Source organism: Nicotiana sylvestris, chromosome 1, assembly GCF_000393655.2.
Source record: "Nicotiana sylvestris chromosome 1, ASM39365v2, whole genome shotgun sequence".
In the NCBI taxonomy this organism is placed as follows: Eukaryota; Viridiplantae; Streptophyta; class Magnoliopsida; order Solanales; family Solanaceae; genus Nicotiana; species Nicotiana sylvestris.
The window spans coordinates 170,313,867-170,337,965 of NC_091057.1; the positions used below are offsets into that span (position 1 = coordinate 170,313,867).

Sequence of the window (24,099 nt, forward strand, 5' to 3'; positions counted from 1 at the left end):
GAAGAAGAAGTCAGGCGTCCACCTGGAGAATGAGGATGAAGAATTGAAGCAACAGAAGTCAGGCGCCCACCTGGAGAGCAAGGGAATATAATTGAAGTATTGAAATCAAAAGCCCGCTCGTATGAGAAAGGAGCACACTTAGAGTTAATAGAGCAGAAGAGTCCAACAAAGTCCCCTGCAGGAAACAACAAGAGTCCCAAACAGAGAAAGAAAATATGGGACACAATGAAAGGGAATGCGGAATAATCCAAATGCCCAAGAGTCACCAAGATATCAATACAACAAGAAACGCAAGGGCATGATCTGGATAAGATTTTATAATTCATGTACCATAGTCTAGTGTAGCTTTTTGTATTACCTTTGAAGCAAGGTGTAATAAGGAGGTCAGCAAGTAGTAAAAGCAGCACGAAACAGCAGTAATATCACAGTCCCACGGTAGTCCCAGCTACCCAAAACTTCCCGAACTACATTGACCTGATTCCTTTATAGCCAAGGATATGTAGGAAACCTTTGAAGAAGAGGTTCGGTCAAATCTTTCAAAAAATGCTTCCCACGGAGTATTTGAACGGGCAAAAATCACTCGTATCCGCTCACTTTATCTTTGCATGAAAAACTCTTCGAGTTTCCGCACAAAGAGGGGCAGCTGTGAGCACGTGATTTTTGCCTCACGAAAACTACTCCAAAATAAATCAAAAATAAAATTAATTTCTTTTAGTGTGCAATTTTAGAAATTGTGTTGCGTTTATTAACTGTTTGTGTTTTGTCCGTAAATGTTTTCTTTGTTATAATTAAACAAAATCAAAATAAAAATACATGTTTCATGCATATCTAGGATTTAATTATGCATTTAATAATTGAGTTAATTAAAATAAAATCACAAAAAATATGCATGTTTCATTATGTGATTAATATTTTGTTATGTGTTAATAATTGTTAAAGGTTGATTGAATGTCTTGTAAAGAGTAATTTTGTTTTTTTATAATTTTAATTAGGATTTTAATAATTAAAGAATAAAATTGGAAATAAAAAAAGAGTGGAAAATAATAGGCAAAACGGACTGGGCCAATTAATTGAAAAGGCAGGCCCAAAACTAATTTAACCCCCCCACAGCCCACCCGCAGCCCAATTCAACATCCCCATATCCTGTCCAGTGCAAAGCAAACCAAACGACGACGTTTGGTTGTGTTTCATCAAGGGCCGTTGGATCAAAGCCATCCAACGGTTGAGTTCCCACACCCCTTACCCGTAACCCTTACCTGACCCACTGCCCCGATCCAGCCCGACCCCAGCATTAAACCAAACGACACCCTTTGGCTAAATGAACTGATCCTGTCCATCTATTCTGTTTGATCCAACGGCTTGGATCAATTCACCCCTCCCCTATATAAACACAAATCCTTACCCCGGCCCCCTAACTAAACCCCCCCCTCTTCACTATTCATCATCTTCTCCGAAAGCACACCCTTAACCCTAGCCGCCCTAGCATCCCATCGCCTGAAACCCGGCGGCAACAACGCCGCCGGTCACCACCTTAACCCCCCAGACTCCTCACAACCTCCTCTTCACGGATCTGGCCTTAGTTTCCTTCGAATCAGACCCCAACTCTTCGAATCTTAAATCGAAGGTTGGTCTGAAAACCGAACCCTCTCCGATGGTCTCCAAATTCACACCGTAGCTTCCCCTAACTACCCTAGCTATGGATCTAGTGTTGGTTTGGTTCGAATCCCTCAGAACTCTTCGAATCTTCTTTTGAAGGTTCGAATCAAATATGAACGCACTCAGATTCCTTCCAAATTAACACCAAATGACCCCTAGGCTTCCCTCACCCTTGTGTCATCTTTGGTTCCCTTCGAATCTGCCCAAAAGTGTTCAAATTTAAGATCCTCGAATCTGAAACCCTAAAAAATTTCCAATCTTGGAATTTTTTTCAAATTCAAGCGAGGGATTGAGGTTTAATCGACCTTAGTCGAAGCTTGAAAATACTTCGACTAAGGTCTGTTTGATTTCAAAAGTCCGAATCCAAGTTGAGTTTGAGTCCATATGAAAATTGAAGATTCAGAGGTATTTTCCTATTTCTTTTGTTTCCTTCGTATGTATAGTTGTTTGTTTTAATAACCTGTGTAATTTTTCATATTTGTTTAGTTGATTCCATAATTCTGTCTCATACCCGTCTATTTGATCAGAATTATACTATTGTTTCTGTTGTTTATGATTGTTTATAATATGTGTAATCGACTCGATTAAGTTCGTCGATTAGTTGTTTTGTAAATTCTTATTGCCATTAATGCTGTTTGTAATACTCTGTTTATCTGTTTGGAATTGATTATTATAATTGAAATCAGTCAATTAGTTCTTCCCAATTAATTGATTCTCGTTTAATAAGTCAAAAAGTTTGTCAATGATGTATGTATGTTGATTTCTGAACATTGAGTTTCAGGGCATTGTCAGTATATTGACAATGCTCCTGTGTTTGTTTGATTTTAGTTCAAAGTTGAAGTTCAGTTTGAATTATTGTACTGAATTCAGTGTAATATTATTGTGATGTTAAGTTTGAATTCAAGTTTACAAGGGTTAGGTAGATACAACTGTGTTAGGTAGTTGATTAGGATTGGTTCTAGTTGTTTAAATCAGAAGGATAATTAAGCCTGGACAGATTTTAAAATCTGTTTTGTAATAGATTCTGATTTTGTATTAATGGGCAGTAATAACAGTGGGATTTCTGGACATTTCTGGGAATGAAACAGTAAAAAACAGTGTTAGTGCTAGTGTGCTGGAAGTGGAATGTTAGTGGCTGTTAATCTAATAGGATAATAGGAAACCAAAGGAAGTGGAGGGGCTGAAAATAAAGTAAAGGTATCCTTAGTGCTGTTTGAATAAGAAAAAGCAGTTCAGTGGCAGATTTTAAGGGAAAATCTGCCTTAGATAACAAAAGGGGGGTCCAGGCAGCACTTAAGAGAGGGGGCAGACCTGTATAAATACAGGGACAAACATTAGAGGAAAGGATCTGATTTTTAAGGCATTAGGGAATACACACAGAGATACATATACACAGAGAGATACACAGAGGGAAAAGATAGAAATTAAGAAAAGAAACACATACTAATCAGAAACAACAATCTGAAAAGAAAGAAGAAAACAAAAAGAAACAGAAGAATGAGAACACACACACCCACACACAATCTGAAACAGATATAGAAAAAGGAAAGAAAAACCCGAAACATATTTTTCCTGGAATCTGTCCGTGTTTGTTTATTGATACTGTGTGGTTTAAATCTGAAATGTTTTCTCAAATCTCTGTTACTATTGGTCTGGTTTCACGGGACTCGTTGATTGTGCTCAAAATCAGCTGCGTTATTTGGCATTTTCTGCCTATTTTGTTGCTGCCATTACTGCTGAATTTCACTTCTTCTTCCCTCGTTTCCAGGTACATATCTGTAAACTCCTGTCATGAAAAGCTTCAATGTGACAAATAAATGAAGCTCGAATTGTAATTCTGTTTTCTATTCAATTAAGTTTGTTAGTTTAAATTTCAGCTTGGTTTCATATTGATTAACTAGTAGTGAGTTCGACACAATGACTATAAGTTAATTGTCTTATTTTGAAATTCATATAAAAGTTCTGTAATAAGTGTTATCCATTTTGAAATCTCATTAGTGTAGTTGAATTGTCAAAATAGGGAACATGGCAGAAAGATGGCCATTATTTAAACTTTATGGTATTATTAGTTTAGGTACAGCATAATATGGAAATATCAAGGAAAAAATGCATTATTGGTTTATTTTGTTAGTTAGTTAGTTGTTGTTTAAAGCTAGGTGATGTTGGTTGCATTTTTTTATATTATGGCATAACAATGGTTATGTTTACAATCAATAGTTGAAAGTTGCATTAATAAAATCTGTTATGTTCACAAGGTCAAACTTTGGCGAATAATGTTGTATGCAATATCATTTTATTAAGTCAACATGTAGATTTGTTCTCTTTATTAATAGCAAAGGGCCTAGGAATTTTACAATGCGAAAGTTAGTGTTTTCCAATAGTTCTCATAGGTTGAGAATAGAAATCGTTTCGATTATGTATATCCCAAACTCAATCATAAGCAGAATTAACTAAAATAATCATGCATATCGGATTAAGAACAAGCGATATAGAAGTAGATTAGAGTTATAACGTGTAACAATTTTAAGAGTGCAAAAATAGCATTCGTTGCAAAAAGAATAATGAGAATTCTTCGAAAATATCATTTCCTTTCAAGAATTGATTTTTTTAGTTTCATACGCTATTCACATTTTTAGTATACATATGTTGTATTTACTAAAAAATAGTGTTAATCATATGTTTATTCTTATCTTTAAATTTGAATAGCTTGGAGGAATGTAATTAATACGCGAAAATGTAATCAGCGATCAACATTTAATAAATTGTGAATTCTTTTCAAAGAATTTAAGGGCATCTCAAAAATGGGAATTTCTCATGATTTTCACATAAAAATGTATGAATATTATAAACAATTTGTGGAAAATCCATAATACCAATACAAATATTTTGCGCGATTAGGGATGCGTTCGCGTAACCTGATTATATTTTTAAAAGCAAATTCGGATTATGCGTTTGCGCAACTTCGAGCGAATATTTAATAAAAGGGATTTCTTCAAGGATATTAAAATAATTTCATATAACCCGAGATGTGCAGTTCACTGTTTAATCATACAAGGGAGACAGTGTTCTTAATTTTATTTCTAACTTCGAACGTATGATTTTTTTTATAATAAAAATATAAAAAAAAATATATTATCAACCTTTTGTGTACACGTATGCATGACACGATTCTCTGTAATTATAAAAGGTATATAATACGAATATACGTACGCATAATTCATTTATATAATTGTAAACAATAAACAGAAGCGGTAACAAAATCCTGCATTAAAAATGTAAAATCGAGATAAGCCAAGAATAAGAACAGTTAAGCGACCGTCCTAGAACCACGGAATTCGGAAATGCCTAACACCTTCTTCCGGATTAACAGAATTCCTTACTCAGGATTTCTGGTTCGCAGAATAACAAATAGAGTCATATTCTCCTCGATTCAGGGATTAAAACTGGTGACTTGGGACGCCTTAAAATTCCCAGGTGGCGACTTTGAAACAAATAAACAAATCCCGTTTCGACTGTCCTTTAATTGGAGAAAACTCCCACGCACCCTCGCGGGCGCGGAAATAGGAGGTGCGACAGCTGGCAGTCCTTAACATTAATTACATGTTTAAATGTTAAGGACAGACAGTCCTTATCTTGGTCTTGCACTTACAGAACACCTGTTCTTAATTCTACAAGGATTGCTTTATAACGTATGTCCTTTGTTTCCCATTCTCTTGACTTGTAGGATGTAAACAATATGCATAATAGTTGCTTTTAATGGTAGATGGACTGAAGACTATAAATATCTTGATCATCAAACAAAGCTTTTCCTAGCACCTGAGTCAATTCAGTTTGAAGATTTCGTTAAACAGATTTTTGAGCTTATTGAATTGGATAGTGAAAAGTTTGAAATAGTGATATGGTTTGATATCAACCTTGGAACAAGCAAAGGAATGCTTGTATCCAAAGATTTAGATCTTCACACATGTATAGAGTTGCTAAAAACTCATTCACTCTTCAAGAGCTGTCGTTTCATAGTTGATATTTCGGAAAGAGTTTTTGCATCAACAAGCAATGAACATGCCAACACAAAAACTCAACATGACAATCAAGAGCGATGCCAACAGATAGTTGAAGTAGATATGGTTGAAGCTCAACCATTAAATGAAGAGGTGCATCAAACATTTGATTCTATTCAAGTAGAAGGACAAAGCATTATAGAGATTGACAACGAACAAGCTTTGGGTATTCAAGTCTTAGAGAGTGCACCGGTAATCGAAGTAGTTGCTGACAAAACATGCACTCAAATAACTAAACGAAGATCAAATTTGAAACAAAAAGAATCCCCAACTACGATATTAAGAGAAAATGCTTCTTTGGATCAAATAAAAGTCGGATCAGTATTTGACAAGAAGAAGAGCATAATTAATTGTTTTTCTAATGTAGCAATCAAAGGACATTTTGAATTCAAAGCTGTTAGATCAAGCTCAACAAGATATTCGTTGACATGCAATGATGATAGGTGTCGTTGGTGTGTGCGTGCTTTCAAAATTAAAGACTCAACATTATTCAAGATAGTAAAGCTTGAGAAAAAGCATGACTGCTCTGTTAACACTAGGAAAGCAGATCAAAGGCATGCTACTTCAAAGTTGATTAGTGGTTACATTATCGATAATCTTCGGGACCCAAGATTTGAAGTTACACCAGCTTTTGTCATGGCAGAGATGCAAAAATTGCATGGACTAGACATTGGATATCACAAGGCGTGGCGTGCTATTCAACATGCTTCCGCTTTAATAAGAGGAAGTCCCGAAGAAAATTATGAATTATTGTGTTCATACTTGTATATGATGACAAGTAAAAACCCGGGAACTTATACTAACATAAAGATAGACGACAACAACAGGTAAACAATTTAGGACATGCTGTCTTTAGCCTTGTTAACTTTTGAGTTATAACCAGAAGTTGAGGACTGCCTATCCTTAAGTTTTGAACTTGTAATTAAAAGTTAAGGACTTCCATTCCTTAAGTTTTGAACTTTGAAATAAAAGTTAAGGACAGCATGTCCTTAACTTTATAACTTGTAAATGTAAGTTAAGGACTGACTGTCCTAAACTTCGGGTATTTTAACCTTGTTTTATATTGTATTTTCAGGTTTCTTTATATGTTTTACGCATATGGATCATCGATAGCTGGTTGGAATCATTGTAGACCAGTGATTGCTATTGATGCGACTTTTTTGAAGTCAAAATATCGTGGTGTTTTAATGATTTCAGTTTCAAAAGATGCAAATAACCAAATTTTCCCATTAGCCTTTGGAATAGCAGAATCTGAAAACAACAATTCCTATGAGTGGTACTTTAGTCAGCTTCGCAATGCAATTGGGAGCCGTGAGAATTTGATTTTTTTATCAGACAGGCATCAAGCTATTGCAAATGGCATTGTAAAGGTATATCCTGAAAGCCATCATGGGATTTGCATCTATCATTTGGAGCAGAACCTAAAGTGAAGAAAGGTGAAAAGTGAGGTCATAAAACTTTTCCAAAGTGCTGCAAGAGTATACAAGCGTAAAGAATTTGACATATACATGTCAGATATTGCAAATGTAGATAAGAAAACTTATGACTACTTGATGGAAGAACCACCGGAAAGATGGGCACGTTCTTGTAGTCCACAACGAAGATATGACATGCTCACAACAAATATAGTTGAGTCGATGAATTCAGTGCAATTAGAAGCAAGGGAGCTGCCTATACTAAGAATGATGGATTTCATTCAAGTGAAGCTACAACATTGGTTTTATGAAAAAAGAAATAAAGCAGAAGGAACATTTTATGATGTTTCTTGTTGGGTAGAGGAGGAATTGAAGAACAGAATAGATTTAGCATTTACTTTGAACGTAAGTATTATGTTTTATGTTTATATTATGATTTTGACATTTTTTAACATAATGTACTCACTTATAATTTTTCAACATTGAAGGTCTTCCCTGTTGATTCATGGCGTTCTAGAGTTGAAGAAGAAGGAATAACTTTCTTGGTGGACTTAAACAAAAGAACATGTGATTGTTTTCAATTTCAACTTGATGAATTACCATGCATACATGCAATTGCAGCTATCGAGAAGAGAAACATCAAGAAGTCTGACTTTTGTTCGCACTGGTACTTAAAGGAATCTTGGCTGAAAACATATGAAAGACAAATACATCCTGTAGGACATACTGATTCATGGATTGTACCAGAGAGTGTTAAGTCACAAATTGTTAAACCTCCAGATTTCAAAGTGCCACCAGGTAGAAGGCAAAAGAAAAGGCATATTCCTGCTACCGAGCCATCAAAAATAACATTCAAATGTGGTCGTTGCAGAAGAATTGGTCATAATAGAACAGCTTGTATATATTCTCCGGCACTCCATCCATTTTCAAGAAAGCATAGAGAAGAGTAGAAATATACACTTATGTTTATCGACTCTTTTAAGTTTTTGCTATAGATTGTATTCATTATTATTCTAATTTGAGCGGATGCCTAGATTTTCAATATTTATATCTTGTTACGTTCTTTTAATTTCTTTTGAGTTCAACAATTAAAAGTTATTAACAGGAGTCATTAAGTTCAACTTGCAATTTTGAAAACATAATGACTGTCTGTCCTTAACTTTGAATTTCAAGTTCAAAAGTTAAGGACATGAGGTCCTTAAGTTATAGTCTCATGTTAAAAACTTAAGGACTGTCTGTCCTTAACATTGAATTTTAAGTTCAAACGTTAAGGACATGAGGTCCTTAAGTTATAGTCCCATATTAAAAACGTAATGATTGTCTGTCCTTAACTTTGAATTTCAAGTTCAAAAGTTAAGGACATGAGGTCCTTAAGTTATAGTCCCATGTTAAAAACTTAAGGATTGTCTATCCTTAACTTTGAATTTCAAGTTCAAAAGTTAAGGATATGAGATCCTTAAGTTATAGTCCCATGTTAAAAACTTGAGGACTGTTTGTCATTAACTACAGGAGTCCTTAAGTTTGAAATACAAGTTAAATACTTAAGGACTGTCTGTCCTTAACTTTGAATTTCAAGTTCAAAAGTTAAGGACATGAGGTCCTTAAGTTATAGTCCCATGTTAAAAACTTAAGGACTGTCTATCCTTAACTTTGAATTTCAAGTTAAAAAGTTAAGGATATGAGGTCCTTAAGTTATAGTCTCATGTTAAAAACTTGAGGACTGTTTGTCATTAACTACAGGAGTCCTTAAGTTTGAAATACAAGTTAAATACTTAAAGACTGTCTGTCCTTAACTTTGAATTTTAAGTTCAAATGTTAAGGACATAGGTCCTTAAGTTATAGTCCCATGTTAAAAACTTGAGGACTGTTTGTCATTAACTACATGAGTCCTTAAGTTTGAAATACAAGTTAATAACTTAAGGATTGTCTGTCCTTAACTTTAAATTTTAAGTTCAAACGGTAAGGACATGAGGTCCTTAAGTTATAGTCCCATGTTAAAAACTTGAGGACTGACTGTCCTTAACTTTGAATTTTAAGTTCAAACGTTAAGGACATAGGTCCTTAAGTTATAGTTCCATGTTAAAAACTTGAGGACTATTTGTCATTAACTACAGGAGTCCTTAAGTTTGAAATACAAGTTAAATACTTAAGGACTGTCTGTCCTTAACTTTGAATTTCAAATTCAAAAGTTAAGGACAAGAGGTCCTTAAGTTATAGTCCCATGTTAAAAACTTAAGGACTGTTTATCCTTAACTTTGAATTTCAAGTTCAAAAGTTAAGGATATGAGGTCCTTAAGTTATAGTCCCATGTTAAAAACTTGAGGACTGTTTGTCATTAACTACAGGAGTCCTTAAGTTTGAAATACAAGTTAAATACTTAAGGACTGTCTGTCCTTAACTTTGAATTTCAAGTTCAAAAGTTAAGGACATGAGGTCCTTAAGTTATAGTCCCATGTTAAAAACTTAAGGACTGTCTATCCTTAACTTTGAATTTCAAGTTCAAAAGTTAAGGATATGAGGTCCTTAAGTTATAGTCCCATGTTAAAAACTTGAGGATTGTTTGACATTAACTACAGGAGTCCTTAAGTTTGAAATACAAGTTAAATACTTAAGGACTGTCTGTCCTTAACTTTGAATTTTAAGTTCAAACGTTAAGGACATAGGTCCTTAAGTTATAGTCCCATGTTAAAAACTTGAGGACTGTTTGTCATTAACTACAGGAGTCCTTAAGTTTGAAATACAAGTTAAAAACTTAAGGACTGTCTGTCCTTAACTTTAAATTTTAAGTTCAAACGTTAAGGACATGAGGTCCTTAAGTTATAGTCCCATGTTAAAAACTTGAGGACTGTCTGTCCTTAACTTTGAATTTTAAGTTCAAACGTTAAGGACATAGGTCCTTAAGTTATAGTCCCATGTTAAAAACTTGAGGACTGTTTGTCATTAACTACAGGAGTCCTTAAGTTTGAAATACAAGTTAAAAACTTAAGGACTGTCTGTCCTTAACTTTAAATTTTAAGTTCAAAACTTAAGGACTGTCGGTCCTTAACTTTGAATTTCAAGTTCAAAAGTTAAGGACATTTGGTCATTAACTTTGAATTTGAAGTTCACTTACACTTAGTCATGAACAAATACTAACAAACTCAATGGACAAATCAACAGTTGAGAGAAACAACGAAATAAATAACAAAATGCCTTGACATAACTTTTGAAATTGTAATTTTGCATAGCTGTTACAAAAAATTACGCTATGCCAACAAAACAAAATATAAGTGCCTTTTCACAAATTTACAGAATATTTCAGAACTATCCTAAACTGGCATAATTCAGATGTCAGCTTTACAGCAATTTTATACAAAAATAACACCACAATTTCTTTACAACTCCTTTGGACAGAATGTTTCATTTTCACTCTCATAATCATCACCAACATTTTCTGGTAGAGTATCATAACCAGAATTTCTTTTCCATTCACCATGTGCCCAAAGATTTGCAGCAAGTTCTTTTCGAAAGTCTTTTATGTCTTCGGGTTGGAATTGCTGCACGTCCTTTCCAATCATCAGCAACTCGACAAATTTGATCAAGAATGAACCACAATCAGTCATAAGAGAAATGTAAGATATGCAATGAATTAAACAATAAATCTTAAGTACATATGAATAATATAACAAATAATAACACGTACGATCCAGTTTGGTGTGGTGATCTTTGCCATTGTATATCAAATTTGTTGAAGACATTCCCAAAAGACTTGTAATTTTTGTCAAACTGTGAGAACTTTAGCAAATGGGGGATCATGTGTGCATACATTTGCATGTAGTTCATTCCTGCTTCATATGGCTCACTGTATATGGAATCATATACATCAATCTTTTTTTGATTCAAGTCCAATACTCCCAACAAAAAGTGTGTCACAGCTTCATCATCTTCTGATGGAAGCCGACATGGAAAAAAGATTTTGTCAACCTCAGTCCATGCAATTCCACATCTACCGTTGTCCCCCCACACATATGGTGTCAGAAATAACTGATTATCACCAGCACACCAAAACTCATCACTAGCATCTTCACTGAAATCTTTATACACAAGTGCCATATAATTATCAAAAAGAACATCAGTAGTTGTGCATCGAAAAGGATGATCGCGAGGGTGGTAGCATTCCTTCTTTCTCAGATAATAGAGAGCAATGTCAATATGCTTCATAAAAAGGCAAAAAATAAAACAAATCAATAACAAATCAGTCATAAAATAATGAAAAAATGATAAATTAATAATAGAAAAAATAAATGCCTTGTGAATTATCTAACCTTATCATCAAGAACAAATTTGCTATCTGAAAGCTCAAGGAAAAATATTTTGCTACAGATTTTTTGATGATACAATTTGTATGGTTTTTTCCTCAAACTATTATCATCAGCATATAAATCAATTTGTCCCCTGAAAATTTTGAAAATGTCAAGTTAGAATTTTGAAAACTTTAATTTATAACTTAAGGACCAAGTGTCCTTAGCTTTTGAATTTGATACTCAAACTTAAGGACTGCTTGTCCTTAACTTATGAATTTTGAATTCAAACTTAAGGACAAAAAGTCTTTAAGTTTTAAACTTGAATCTATAAGTTAAGGACAGTTAGTCCTAAAATTAGTCTAACAATCACAGAAGTTAAGGATGTAGTGAAACACATTAAGAGACTTACTCTTTTTTGCGACCTCTCCTTTTCTCCTTGCCCAACCACACAATGAATTTCTTCACTAATTTTTCATCTTCTTTGGCATAATGAAAAATACACCTACGAGTATAGGTTGATTTTATCCAACCTGAACTCTTCAGAGTATTTTGATTGTCTGCCTTGGAACTTACTGTTTTTCCTTCCTTATCAAAAGGAGATTTCAACTGCCAGCTTAACTTCTTGTTCCTTTTACCTCAACCAAGTTCTTCTTCAACATTTCCTTCACCCTCCATAGTTAAAGTCGAATCAATGTCCATTTGTATACTTGGAGGAGTAGGAGTAAGAAGAGAAAATGACGGATCATCATAACCAATACTGTCTCTCTTTCTTTTCCTTGTATATTGGTTAAGATTGTCATCATTGGTGTCCTCTTTGTTTTCCTCTGCTGGCGACACTATATATATATATATATATATACATATTCATATTAGTTTTCTGCAACAGGTCAAATGAAGAGACAAAATTTCAATTGTACATATAATAATTAGGGCACAATCAGTACCTGTCTTCTCCACAGTACCTTCTTGTGTTTTTTCAAGAGACAACTCAGCTAAAATATTGCGTGCAGTATTTTCTTTTTCTTGCAATTCCACATTTTCTTTATCTTGCAGTTGTTCACCATGATCTTTAGATGCTTGTTGACAAGATTCTGCAAAAATATTTACAACAACTAACATGTTAATAATCTTTAATTAAAATAAACATATATAAAATTAAAAAAGCACTGCCTAACCATTTGCAATATCCAAGATCATTCCAGCTACATCATCATAATCACATGTTGCATCTATAGATTTGGAACCAATCTCACTTCTGCCTATGTCTTGAGATTGTAGTCCAGTTTTCTCTTGATACTGCACTCCAGCTTCTTTGCTTGCTGCTTCAAAAGATACAATATATAATGAAATAAATATACAATATATAATGAAAATTTTATCTAACCTTGACTGGCACAAGTTTGAACTCCAAATTTTTCTTTGTATGACAGCGGTGTAGAGAGATCATACGTTCCTTCTAAGCATTTGCATACAATCTCGCTGACACTTGTCCCCAATGGACTTGTTAAATCCTCCTGTGATTGCAATCCACAAACTCTACAAATTTTCTCCGGCACTCCACAAACTTCTGCATGCACATGTATAGTTTATATGTATTAATCTATTGAATATACATTTCAACGAAAATAAAAATCAAAATCTATAACTAACCTTTCCCAATATCAGTAACATTTTCAGTTTCATCATCTAGATGTGCGTCTCTAAATTCTCTTTCATACTGACCCTCTGCATGCACATCCATATAATCACGTTCAACACCACCTGCATCTTGGTTGAATATGCCAGTACGCTCAGTAGCACGACAATGATCATCAACTCCATATTTTCTAATTGGAACACTAGATTCTCTATCTGTGTTCATCTGATCAGCTTTCCCAAACATGTTCATCAAAGTATCAAGCTTTGATCCTAGAGTTTTCTTTAAATCCTGAGAAAGCAACTAAGTTACAAAGAGAAGGACATGTTTAAAACTTAAGGACAGGCAGTCCTTAAGTTTGAACTTAAAGTTCAAAACTTAAGGAAATGCAATCCTTAAGTTTGAACTCCAAGTTCAAAAGTTAAGGACAAGAAGTCCTTAACTTTGAATTCCAAGTTCAAAACTTAAGGACATGATGTCCTTAAGTTTCATTTCAAAGTTCAAAAGTTAAGGACAAGAAGTCCTTATCTTTCAATTCCAAGTTCAAAATTTATGGACACAAAATCCTAAAGTTGGACTAACTGAAATTACCTTGATTTCGTTCTCAATCTTTTTTCTGATACAACAATTTTCTGATTAACTCTGGTAACTTCTGCTTGCAAATCCTTCTTAAAACTCTCTAATAATCTCTGAATCAAAAAACATAATATAAAAAAAAGGTGTTCGTAAGCAAGAAATAATCAAATAAAAAACTAATACTATTCAAATGCAGAAACACATACTCTAACAATTTCCTTAAGTACGCCTTCGTCAAATTGTGTGGAAGAAGACCTTGAGCCTTGATCTTGTGAAACTGGCTCCTCCACACAAAGAGGTTGTGTATCTTCTTCTTCCACGGGAATAAAGGGTGACACCTCAATCAACTTAAACACCTATTATATAAGAAAAACTAAACATAAGTATACATAACTAAAACAAATAAACAAAAAAAAGATAGTAATTACATTAACTTACTTTTTTATTATGGAAATATTTTCTACAAAGAGCATCAAATTGTGGAGACTTCATTTCAGAATAACATAACATTCGAGGATAACCAACTTCTTTGAAGTTCACAAATTGTTTCTCTTGGAAAATAGGAAGTACTTCCATAATCCAGACACAAAACGCAAAAGGAAAGCCAACTAAAGTGTAGCTATCAATATCTTTTTCTTTCTCTTTCTCCTTCTGAACATCATTCTCATTTGATTTCAAGCAACTCTTCAATGATTTTAATAGCGTCTCATAAGCAAGAGAGCCCCAGTTGAAGGAAGCTCAAAGTGCATCATCGTCAAAAATTTTCATTATTTGCTCCGACACATTCCTATTTTTCCTCTTGCCCATCAAAACCGACTCAACAAAATAGAGTGTTGCCAACTTCAAAGCATCATCATCACTGCCAGCAAATGATGAAGTTGTACCATGTGGGCGACTAGAAATAAAACTATACAAATCAGCCAACTCAATTTTGTCCTTTCCAGGGAAATAGACTCTTAAAAGCCTATTCTCTTTCTCATTTAAACCTTTCATGTCAAGCGACGAATAAGACTTCAAACCAGTAATAATATGGAATGCATCACGAGTAAACTTAATATCGCGGTCAAATACCTTGAAGGTCATCGAATCAGGTTCATTACTAACAATTTCAGAAAGCAATACACAGTGCATAAGTTTACCCGAGAACTTCACACTTTGTAATCTGAAGAAGTTGCCAAAAATATTTTCCCTCAATTTCTTCCATTGGCTATTCGACAGAAAACTTTTAATTATTTCCTTATATTGAAAATCTCCTTTCCAATATACCAGAAAATTACGCCAATCGTCAAAATCAAAAAAATGATCACCTTCCATTATAACACTAGAAAAGAAGGAAAAACAAACAAAGATTAGGACTTAACTTAAAATTTCAAGTTTAAAAGTTAAGCAAATACAATCCTTAACTTTAAATTTTAAGTGCAAACGTTAAAGAAATACAGTCCTTAACTTATACTTTCAACTTCCAAAGTTAAGGACACTTAGTCCTTAACTTCAAGTTTCATGTGCAAAAGTTAAGGACAATAAGTCCTTAACTTTAAATTGTAAATGCAAAGGTTAAGGAAATACAGTCCTTAACTTATACTTTCAACATCCAAAGTTAAGGACACTTAGTCCTTAACTTCAAGTTTCATGTGCAAAAGTTAAGGACAATCAGTCCTTAACTTTAAATTGTAAGTGCATAGGTTAAGGAAATACAGTCCTTAACATATACTTTCAACATCCAAAGTTAAGGACACTTTGTCCTTAACTTCAAGTTTCATGTGCAAAAGTTAAGGACAATCAGTCCTTAACTTTGAATTCCAACTACAAAATTTAATGTCGTTTCTTCTTTACATTTAATGAACACAGTTAACTGAAAATTCATAATCAGTAAGCTTATGAATTTCTACGATTATTTTTATGAAATATACCTACATGATCAAATATATTGAATCAACCACAAACACATTTCAAATTTCACACACTAAAAATTTATCAAAAACAGAATCACACAAAATATACTATACTGAATCAACATATAATGCTAATTTTTGAAATTTCACACATACTTCACACGGCATTGAACCAACTTACAAATAAAGAAAAACGAAGATGACGGAGAAGATGACGGAGAAGATGAAGGACAGAAGAAGACGGAGAAGATGAAGATGAAGATGACGGAAAATGACAGAGAAGATGAAGGAGCAGAAGTTTAACTGAGATTGCAGTTTGCATACGAGGAAGATGAAGAAGCGTAGAACTCTGAACGAATGAAATAAGGGTTTTCGTCGATTTTGGGATTATACAAGAAATAGAGAAAGGGTAATTGTGTCTTTTCCCCCTTAGTAGTGGCTATTTTTGATAAGCATTTTAAATAGTGGATAAAAATTAAATACACCCTTATTTAGTGGCTACTACACGCCATTTTCACTAAATTTTGCTCTTAAAAAAATTGCAAGACAACATGAAGTGGGCCTTTATCCCAATTAATGAATCTGCCCACAAAAATAAATTACAGAAATTAATTCTTTTTTTTTAAATAAAATTATTGAAGTGTAGGGTTTCCTTTAGCCCAAAATAATTTCTTACTCCTGCAACGTAGTTAGCCGCCGCCACCATCGTTAATGAAAATTTTCAGAAGACTTTTTCATCTGAAAATTTTCGTTCCCTCCTTTTTTTTAAAAAAAAAAAGAATTTATCCATACCCTTTTAGAAAAGAGAGAAACTTAACTTTCTCATCTTTCCTATGTTCAGCCACCATTCACCATTGAAGCACTAAGCTTCAAAATTCTAATTTTCAGAGAAAACTGAAATCATGGCCTCTCATACTCTTTGTTGTGGCTTATGGCCGCTAGTCGTCGGAGTTCCGACGGTGGTTGGCAGTAGAAGTCAGGCGGCCATTAGGCAAACTTGATAATAAAATCTTTATTTGTCTTTTATAAAAGAACTGACTAAAGAAAACTGATTTCTTAATTGTTAGATTTGATAGTTTGCCATAAAGGAATTTTGGGGCAAATCAATTAACTAATTCAGTTCTGATGATGGCAAGAATGAAAAAAAATTCGTTACTGATTAATCATTGGCATTTCTGTTTCTTCTACTTTCTTTTGTTCTATTTTGAAAACTCATTTCAAAATTGGAAGAAGAAAAAAAAATTAATCGGATTAACGGAATAACTTTAATCAATTGCACTTAAATTTCAACATGGATTAACACATAGTTCTAAATCTACACAAAGATTAGAACAGTATTATTACATTTCCGGACTAGAAAACTAGCATATGGCTCTGATACCAAAGAAGGAACACATTAATCTAAACATATTAGATAGCGCATAAATAGTAAAACGAGAACTTACTTGTTCTTCGTGGTGCAGAAGCGGAAGGCAGATTGAACCGCGACTGGAATTACTGATCGGTGATGGTTGTCACGGTATGTTGGAATAACCCCCAATTCCACAGTCTAAACCCTTATTTCTAATTGAGAGAGAGAAAGAGCGCGTGGAAAATACTGCTTAAAGTATTCTTTAATGTACATATATAGGGAATATTAGGATTAACTAGTAACCCTATTGGGCCTTAAAGCACCCCCTATGGGTGGACCCAATTTTCCTACAAGGAACTTCAAGGACATTGTGGACAGGAACCATCCTATAATCATCTGCTTGATTGAAACATGAATGAAGAACCATTATTGCCTCATGGAGTTTGTTTAATTTACTAACTTCTTTGAGATTAGTGTAAAAAATCTCTGGAGTAGTGGATCTCATGTGAAAAAGTGGCTCTTGCGTGGATAAGTGCTGAGCTTGCAATAGATCCGATCACCATCACAAATCAAAAAATATATGTTAAACATTCAGGTAACCTCATCCTCCAATCCATGTCTATTATCCCTTGTATATGTTAGTACTGCCCCTACAAATAGGAACATATTATTGAATAATCTTGAAACTGTTGACTAAAGAACCATTATTTACCTTGGCTGCTTTGTGGAGATTTTAATGAAGTCACAACTACCTCCGAGAAGTTTGGAGGAAGCCCTATCAATAATAATAGAGTTTTTACTTTTATTCAATGCATAGATAATATAGACATGATTGACTTAGGTTTTACCTGTCCCAAATTGACTTGGTCCAACAAAAGAAACAAATAACACCTAATTTTGGAAATTGGAAAGTTTTTTGGCCAATTTGGATTGGCTAGCTTTGCACCCAAACACGAGTGTGTTGCATTTTCTATGTGCCCACTTAGACCACTATCCTACCTACCTAACTTTCTAAACCCTATGAGGAGACCTGTTTTTTCCATTTGAAACTATACGGTTAGCCACCCCGACTTCAATATTGCCAATTACCACTAACACAATAACAATTCTTATTCTAGTGCAATTGCATCGTTCATCAAACATGTGCGTTTCTAGAATAAAAATATTTTTGGAAATATTTTTAAACAAAAAAGACTATCCTTGATCGAAATCCAAATCTGAATGTAAATAATAAATTTTAATTTCATTTAGACCTGGATAAAAATTTAATAGCTCTCTATAATCAAATTCTTAAGAATAGAAAGATTTGAACGATTAAATATAGAGTACAATGGCTCAATGAAGGAAATGCTAATATTAAATTTTTTTCATCTATCGATTATTCAAAGGAGTAAAAAGAATAGAATACTAGGTTTGCACGACTCTGTCAGTAATTGGACTTTTGACCTTGAACATATATGTAATATTATCTTATGACATTTTGATAATATTTATACTACCTAACTCATTTTTGTCCTATCAATCTCTTACCTATCCCCATTACTTTTGACGTCTTGTCAGAAAGAGACCATAACGCTCTTGACATGGCCCTTGACTTATGCTAAAATCAAAAAAGCAATTTCTTCTATTAAACCTCTGAAAGCAACTGGGCTTGACGGTATACATCCTATTTTTTTTTCAAAAAAGTTCTGGAATGAAACAAGAAGTGCCATTGAAAAAACTTGTATGGATACCTTTTCCACTCTAACAATACTGCCTGATATTAATAGTACTTATATTATTCATATCCCAGAAGGTAAGAACCTACAAAATATATCTCAGTATAGACCAATTAGCCTTTGTAGCACAATTTACAAAATAATCTTCTCATGACCTAAAATTCCGTCATGATGGCACCTAACACGACCCGCCAGATAAGTCAAACAACGATTAACACAACTCGAATGAAAAATCATCAATAATCAATAAATAAGATGGTTGAATTCCATACAATATCCTAAGGATTGGTAGTACAAGCCATGAGACACTAAAATAAAGAATACAACTACAGTACAAAGAATAAATACAGTATCTATTTGAAGTTTACCTAAATAGAATTATAAGTCTTAAGCTACCATAAACAAGTGGTAGCTGGAATCTGGATCGCTGGTACGACATCAATGCTAGGCTTCATCATCCAAAGCAGCTCAGCTCCAACATCTACACGCAAGGTGCAGAAGTGACCGATCCCATATACTCAGTAAGTATCAAGAGTAACTTCGATAAAGTGGTGACGAGGTTATAGGTCAAAAGATACTCACTTTACTTAACATGTACAGCTCTATAACATATACATGCACACAACAATATTGTGGAAAACTAATCCTGAAGTACAGATAAGCCCACAGCGTACATAAAGAAGATATGCACAAGCATTTTAACCAACTAACAATTCAGCATATAGAGAAGATGCACATATTATATCATATAACTAATCAATAATTGCATATGGAGAAGGTATGCACATGTTTCATGCTAGTTTAACAGCTCAATATGTAGAGAAGATATGTGCTTAACATCATTAAATCATCAACAGTTACTATTGTACCCTATTTTATACGAGTCCAACCAAGATTCAACTAGTGATTTTCCTATTGTTAGTGAAAAAGAGTTGCCACCTAATATTTATAGGTATACTAGGGTGCCTATTCATTAATTATATTATTATCCTATTAGTCTTCTAACCAATGAGATTTGGATAAGGGTTCTTGTTCTTCTAAGGGGAAGTGTTAGGCACCCCCTAAAATTTACCTGAAGTAGCTCCATAGGACTTAGACTAGGTTTAAGAAATTAAATGTCTATATTCTACTTAATTAGTACTTAAAAGTTTGTGGCTTACTCTATATCTTTGTTTAAAGTCTATCATTTAAAAGAACATAGTATATGTATTTTGAAAGGAGAACATAGGTTGGATTTGTAAAACTCTTTTAAAAGGTTTATATCTACAAGATTGAAAAGATTTGTAATGTTTACATCTACAAGATTTGAAAAGATTTGTAAAATGTGGCGATACTTTGAATGCCTTATATTTTGGAATAATATAGCTATTTGTATAAATCTAGTAAAGCAAAGACTTTAGGAAAATTGGGCCTTGAATATACCTTTGGGAATTGGTTTCAATCTGAAGCTGTGTTATGAAGTAAATTTGTTGGGGCTTGATAACCCACTATATTTGATCTTTGTTTATAGAAAACTAACTTCATAGTCATCCTTTTATTGCTGTTTAGGAAAAGAGTTGTTTTCTTTCCAAATCTGTTTTAAACTTCAAAATGGAACCTCATTAAAATGGTTAGCATGAATAAAGAGGAAAATTGTATACCAGAAATGAGTGACAAGTATATTGAGGTTCTTTAGCCAATATAGGATAGACATCGATTTTCTTTTAATTACCTATGGTCTTTGGCTAGCCTAGGTTACTAAGATGTTAAAGCACAGTAAAACATTCAATAATATCATTAGTGTCATAATATATATAAAAGAAAAATAAATAACGAGCTCAGTTTTATCTAAAAATTAGGAAAGGAAAGGGAACTGGACTCAGCAATTAGGCCCAAAAGAAATATAGACCTAGCAGATTTCGAACACATAAGCGGCAGACTTCAGCGACTTGGGCTCTAGGCTAGAACTTGGGCCTGAGTTCTAACAAGCGCAGTTCGATCGTATATGCAATAAAGGAAAGGAAAGACATTAGTCATGAGGCCCAATAAAATATATCATTCAAGTGTGATTAAGAGTATAGTAAAGCTAATTATGAGGCCCAAAAATACTATAACAAGCAAGCATTGTTAGAGTGAAGACCAAACTTCATTTATATTGTCAATGCCTAAAAGCTTAGGGTAAGAACTTATTCGTGAACAACGTATCCTTGGAATCCCTGGTACTTCAGAGTTCATAAGGGTCTCAAGGACCACAAGCAGTGCTTGTATCAGGGATGGACATCTCATCCACAAACTAAGCCCCACCCCAAATACTCTTAGTTACTCACAATCATTCTTCCCCAACGGTTTAAAGATAAATGAGGAAATCGCTCTAATAACTAACATGGTAGCAACAGTTGAGACAAAGGTTCAGGTAATACATATTGTCACAAAAGCTTCACATAATACTACAGCAGAGCATAAGGATATGAACATTATCAACTTTAATTCAGACATAAGAATGTTGGTTGCTGCAGGTATTTACACTATCCAACAGAATGCATCAGAACACTTAAAGGGACCAATCACAAATGTAAATAAGAAAGGTCATAGCGGTCACTAGCTCAAGTTTGAAACACTAAGTTAAATGACTTAGGGAGGTGGAACAAATATGTTTCTTAACCTTACCAATCCTACTGATAGGTCCAAACTAGTAGGGACTTTTAACTAAGTTTATAGCATACCAATAGTTATTAGAAGTCAAGGTATTCAACCAAGCATGCCACAGTATCTCTCCCAAATAGGGTAAACAAATATTCATGAGTTTCCCTTAAGCTTACTAGTGATCACAGTCAACTTATGTTCCAAATTCCATGTTGTTAAACCTTTTAGAAGAAAATAGATTCATCTTCTTCTTTATGTGGTAATACAGTTCTAAGTGAATGGTATAACAACTCAAACATAAGTCTCTTCAGATAAAGAGGCAAACAAGTGGTTCATAAGTTAGAATAAGAAAATACTTAAACATGCACATAATAATATTCTCTAAAGGCTACAGGGTTGCAATATGAGATCTATGACTAGGCTAATGTGTTTATTACAAGGGAGTTATATTGTACGAGGCGAAATCAGAGGACTTTATTTCTCGCTATCAAGTCATTTCGGAAGAATGTCTCGAGACCCCGAGGACGGGGAGCCGCGACCGAGTCCCCTCCCTCGGGGCTCGTCGAGGCCCGACTCTAAAAAGACGGAGGTCGAGGCCTGAACAGAAGGGGAAGCATCCAAGGTACACGGCTAATTCTGATAAAGCTGGCCTATCCAGAGCCTATGCCAAAGCATCACGTCTAGCCGTCCCATCTCCATACTTTGTAATTAATGCATGTTGTACTATAGCCAAGTTCCCCTCCTATATAAAAGGAACCCTCGCTACTTTGTGATGGGCTGATGCTGCTCTAACTATTTCTCCACAAGATCAATAATATATATATATATATATATATATATATATATATATATATATATATATCCCTTTTCTCTCTAACTCGCTTGTTCTTATTGGCTTGAGGCCACTTTAGCATCTGCCATCCCCCCGATTATTCTTCATTTATTGCTTGGTATTGGCCATAAAGAGACTTGTTTAATCATATCTTAACTGTTATCCCATCCCTGACTACCCCAATAGCTCGAGATCGACCCCGAGGTCCTCCGTCAACCAATCCGAATCCAGGGCAGTAAGCCCCTCGGTTTGATTACTACCTCATTTTAGCTTGTATTTCATCGTTAAACTTCATATTCCTAGCATCATATGTTATAACAACTAGCATAAAAATAGATCACATATTTTTAGAATCACATTTATAAATTTAATTGCGGTTACCACTTTCATAGTAAACAGTTTGGCGCCCATCGTAGGGCTGAAAATAATAGCGATTATTTTCTTGCTAGTTCCATCCCAAAAACACAAGTTATTTTCACACTTTTTCTTGCCCAAGATCTCTTCATTTCAGGTCAAAATGTCTGTCTGGTGAATAGAATCGAGAATGACAACCTCAAAAACCACGGGGAAAATGGTGTGGCTGCTCCAGCTGCCGGAGCGCAACCACAAAATCCTAATGATGTACCCGGACCAGTTCCAACAGACGCGGATTCACAGGGCGCACAATAGGTCGACGAAACCTCACACACCGACAGGAGCGTATGGCATAGCGACCGATAGGAAGCCCAAAGAACCCCAGCCCGAGAAGAACAGGAAGTTAGTCTTCATGTTATTCTTGAAATGTTGTAGGCATAGCAGTTGGGCATCGCTCAGTTATAAAGCCACCCGAAAACTCCCAGCATAGTAGTGACGGAAACAGCTCCCCCCACCGAGCAAATGCCCGAGAGGTCAAGCAATAACGGATCGGTAGCCGACCCTTCCATAGCAAAGAGGTTTGGGGATCTCTCCAAAAGGGTTGAATCGGGTTCGCGGAAGTTCATGCAACAGCCGTTCACCAATGAAGTGGCCCCTGAACCCATTTCAAAGAAGTCCAGAATGCCAGAACTCCCTAAGAAGAGCGAGACCTCAGATCCCAACGAACACATTACTGCCTATACGTGCACAGGAAAAGGCAACGACCCAAAATATGATGAGATCGAGCCCTTCTTATTGAAGAGGCTCAGGGAAACATTCTCGAAAGGGACCATGATATGGCGTCACAACCTAGCGCCCGATCCTATAAACTCGCATATTGTACAGTAAGACTCCTTCATGAAGGCGTACGCCAGCGCTATCAAAACGACGATGAGAAGGCCCGATGCATCCAGGGCCGAGCAAAGGGAGAAAGAAACGCTACGGGGATTCGCACCTCATTTCTCGATAGAATGAATGGGATTACCCTCGGTCTTGGATGACTAGGAAATACAGGCCTTCACTCAAAGCCTAAACAAACCAAGCCCGACGATTCCAGGGCAGTTCAAATAAAGCTTGATCAGGTACCCAGTCAAGACCTGGTCAGATGCCCGTACCCGGCATTGGTCACAAACCAGGGTCATGGATGCCCGTCCGGGAGTCTCCTCGGGCTCAACTTACCCAAACAGGTTCCTGGCAAAGAAACCAATGCCAAACAGAGCAAGGTACCGCTCGTGCGTCACAGACAGGAGGAACGCCCCGAGATGCAATCTACCTCATGACGATCGAGGAATGGCCCGAGGGCAATATCCTTAAGGAATTGTTAACAAAAGTAGATTTGACGTGGACGCATGGACAGCAAGGGCGCCTCTCCCACCAGAGTACAATTTCCACATCGCTATACCAAACATCGTGCTTGCTATAAGCGAAACCGGGGACGTCAAATGGCTCGGATCAATTTGGTTGAATTCCCCCCCAAAGAAATCATAGCCTGGCGCAGGAACTACATAGCAAGTGCGGCGGTAAGACCAAAGGTAGCCACCAGCTCCGAAGGAAAGACGCCAAGCAGTTCCGTAAAAATCGCCACCGAGAACTGATGAGCGACCGAATTCAAGTTCGCCCCCAATATGAAAGGCAGCCAGGAGGAACGAAACAAGCAGACCGTAGCG

At 35.2% G+C, this 24,099-nt stretch overlaps 4 protein-coding genes and 1 long non-coding RNA gene across 5 annotated transcripts; 2 read left to right on the forward strand and 3 right to left on the reverse strand.

Moving 5' to 3' along the window:
* Positions 1-5,264: 5,264 nt before the first annotated feature.
* On the forward strand, positions 5,265-7,144 carry LOC138877003 (uncharacterized). The gene is made up of 3 exons (XM_070156344.1): positions 5,265-5,314; positions 5,420-6,541; positions 6,790-7,144. Exons 1-3 carry the CDS (start codon positions 5,265-5,267, stop codon positions 7,142-7,144), a joined length of 1,527 nt encoding a protein of 508 aa, XP_070012445.1.
* Positions 7,145-7,222: 78 nt separating this feature from the next.
* LOC138877004 (uncharacterized) lies at positions 7,223-8,079 on the forward strand. The gene is made up of 2 exons (XM_070156348.1): positions 7,223-7,534; positions 7,618-8,079. Exons 1-2 carry the CDS (start codon positions 7,223-7,225, stop codon positions 8,077-8,079), a joined length of 774 nt encoding a protein of 257 aa, XP_070012449.1.
* Positions 8,080-10,503: 2,424 nt separating this feature from the next.
* Positions 10,504-11,221, reverse strand: LOC138877005 (uncharacterized). The gene is made up of 2 exons (XM_070156362.1): positions 10,865-11,221; positions 10,504-10,770 (listed from the first exon to the last, which is right to left on the reverse strand). The coding sequence occupies exons 1-2, from the start codon at positions 11,219-11,221 to the stop codon at positions 10,504-10,506; spliced, it is 624 nt and encodes a 207-aa protein (XP_070012463.1).
* Positions 11,222-11,820: 599 nt separating this feature from the next.
* LOC138880777 (uncharacterized) lies at positions 11,821-13,677 on the reverse strand. Its single transcript, XM_070160953.1, has 6 exons — positions 13,640-13,677; positions 13,063-13,339; positions 12,797-12,979; positions 12,588-12,734; positions 12,357-12,503; positions 11,821-12,248 (listed from the first exon to the last, which is right to left on the reverse strand). The coding sequence occupies exons 2-6, from the start codon at positions 13,298-13,300 to the stop codon at positions 12,049-12,051; spliced, it is 915 nt and encodes a 304-aa protein (XP_070017054.1). The 5' UTR covers positions 13,301-13,339; positions 13,640-13,677; the 3' UTR covers positions 11,821-12,048.
* Positions 13,677-14,414, reverse strand: LOC138880781 (uncharacterized). The gene is made up of 3 exons (XR_011403361.1): positions 14,063-14,414; positions 13,831-13,980; positions 13,677-13,737 (listed from the first exon to the last, which is right to left on the reverse strand). It is a non-coding gene; the product is annotated as an uncharacterized lncRNA (long non-coding RNA).
* Positions 14,415-24,099: the final 9,685 nt, after the last annotated feature.

What these genes read in the sequence shown, in the direction of transcription:
- LOC138877003 (XM_070156344.1), top strand. Translation starts at nt 5,265, where the DNA reads ATGTTAAGGACAGACAGTCCTTATCTTGGTCTTGCACTTACAGAACAC. An exon ending in CTTGCACTTACAGAACACCT is followed by an intron (nt 5,315 to 5,419) that starts GTTCTTAATTCT and finishes TTTTAATGGTAG; the next exon opens with ATGGACTGAAGACTATAAAT. An exon ending in AAGATAGACGACAACAACAG is followed by an intron (nt 6,542 to 6,789) that starts GTAAACAATTTA and finishes TTGTATTTTCAG; the next exon opens with GTTTCTTTATATGTTTTACG.
- LOC138877005 (XM_070156362.1), bottom strand. Translation starts at nt 11,221, where the DNA reads ATGGCACTTGTGTATAAAGATTTCAGTGAAGATGCTAGTGATGAGTTT. An exon ending in ATTACAAGTCTTTTGGGAAT is followed by an intron (nt 10,771 to 10,864) that starts GTCTTCAACAAA and finishes TATGTACTTAAG; the next exon opens with ATTTATTGTTTAATTCATTG.
- LOC138880777 (XM_070160953.1), bottom strand. Translation starts at nt 13,300, where the DNA reads ATGAACATGTTTGGGAAAGCTGATCAGATGAACACAGATAGAGAATCT. An exon ending in TGTTACTGATATTGGGAAAG is followed by an intron (nt 12,980 to 13,062) that starts GTTAGTTATAGA and finishes ATGTGCATGCAG; the next exon opens with AAGTTTGTGGAGTGCCGGAG. An exon ending in AGGTACTGTGGAGAAGACAG is followed by an intron (nt 12,249 to 12,356) that starts GTACTGATTGTG and finishes ATATATATATAG; the next exon opens with TGTCGCCAGCAGAGGAAAAC.
- LOC138877004 (XM_070156348.1), top strand. Translation starts at nt 7,223, where the DNA reads ATGTCAGATATTGCAAATGTAGATAAGAAAACTTATGACTACTTGATG. An exon ending in ATTTAGCATTTACTTTGAAC is followed by an intron (nt 7,535 to 7,617) that starts GTAAGTATTATG and finishes TCAACATTGAAG; the next exon opens with GTCTTCCCTGTTGATTCATG.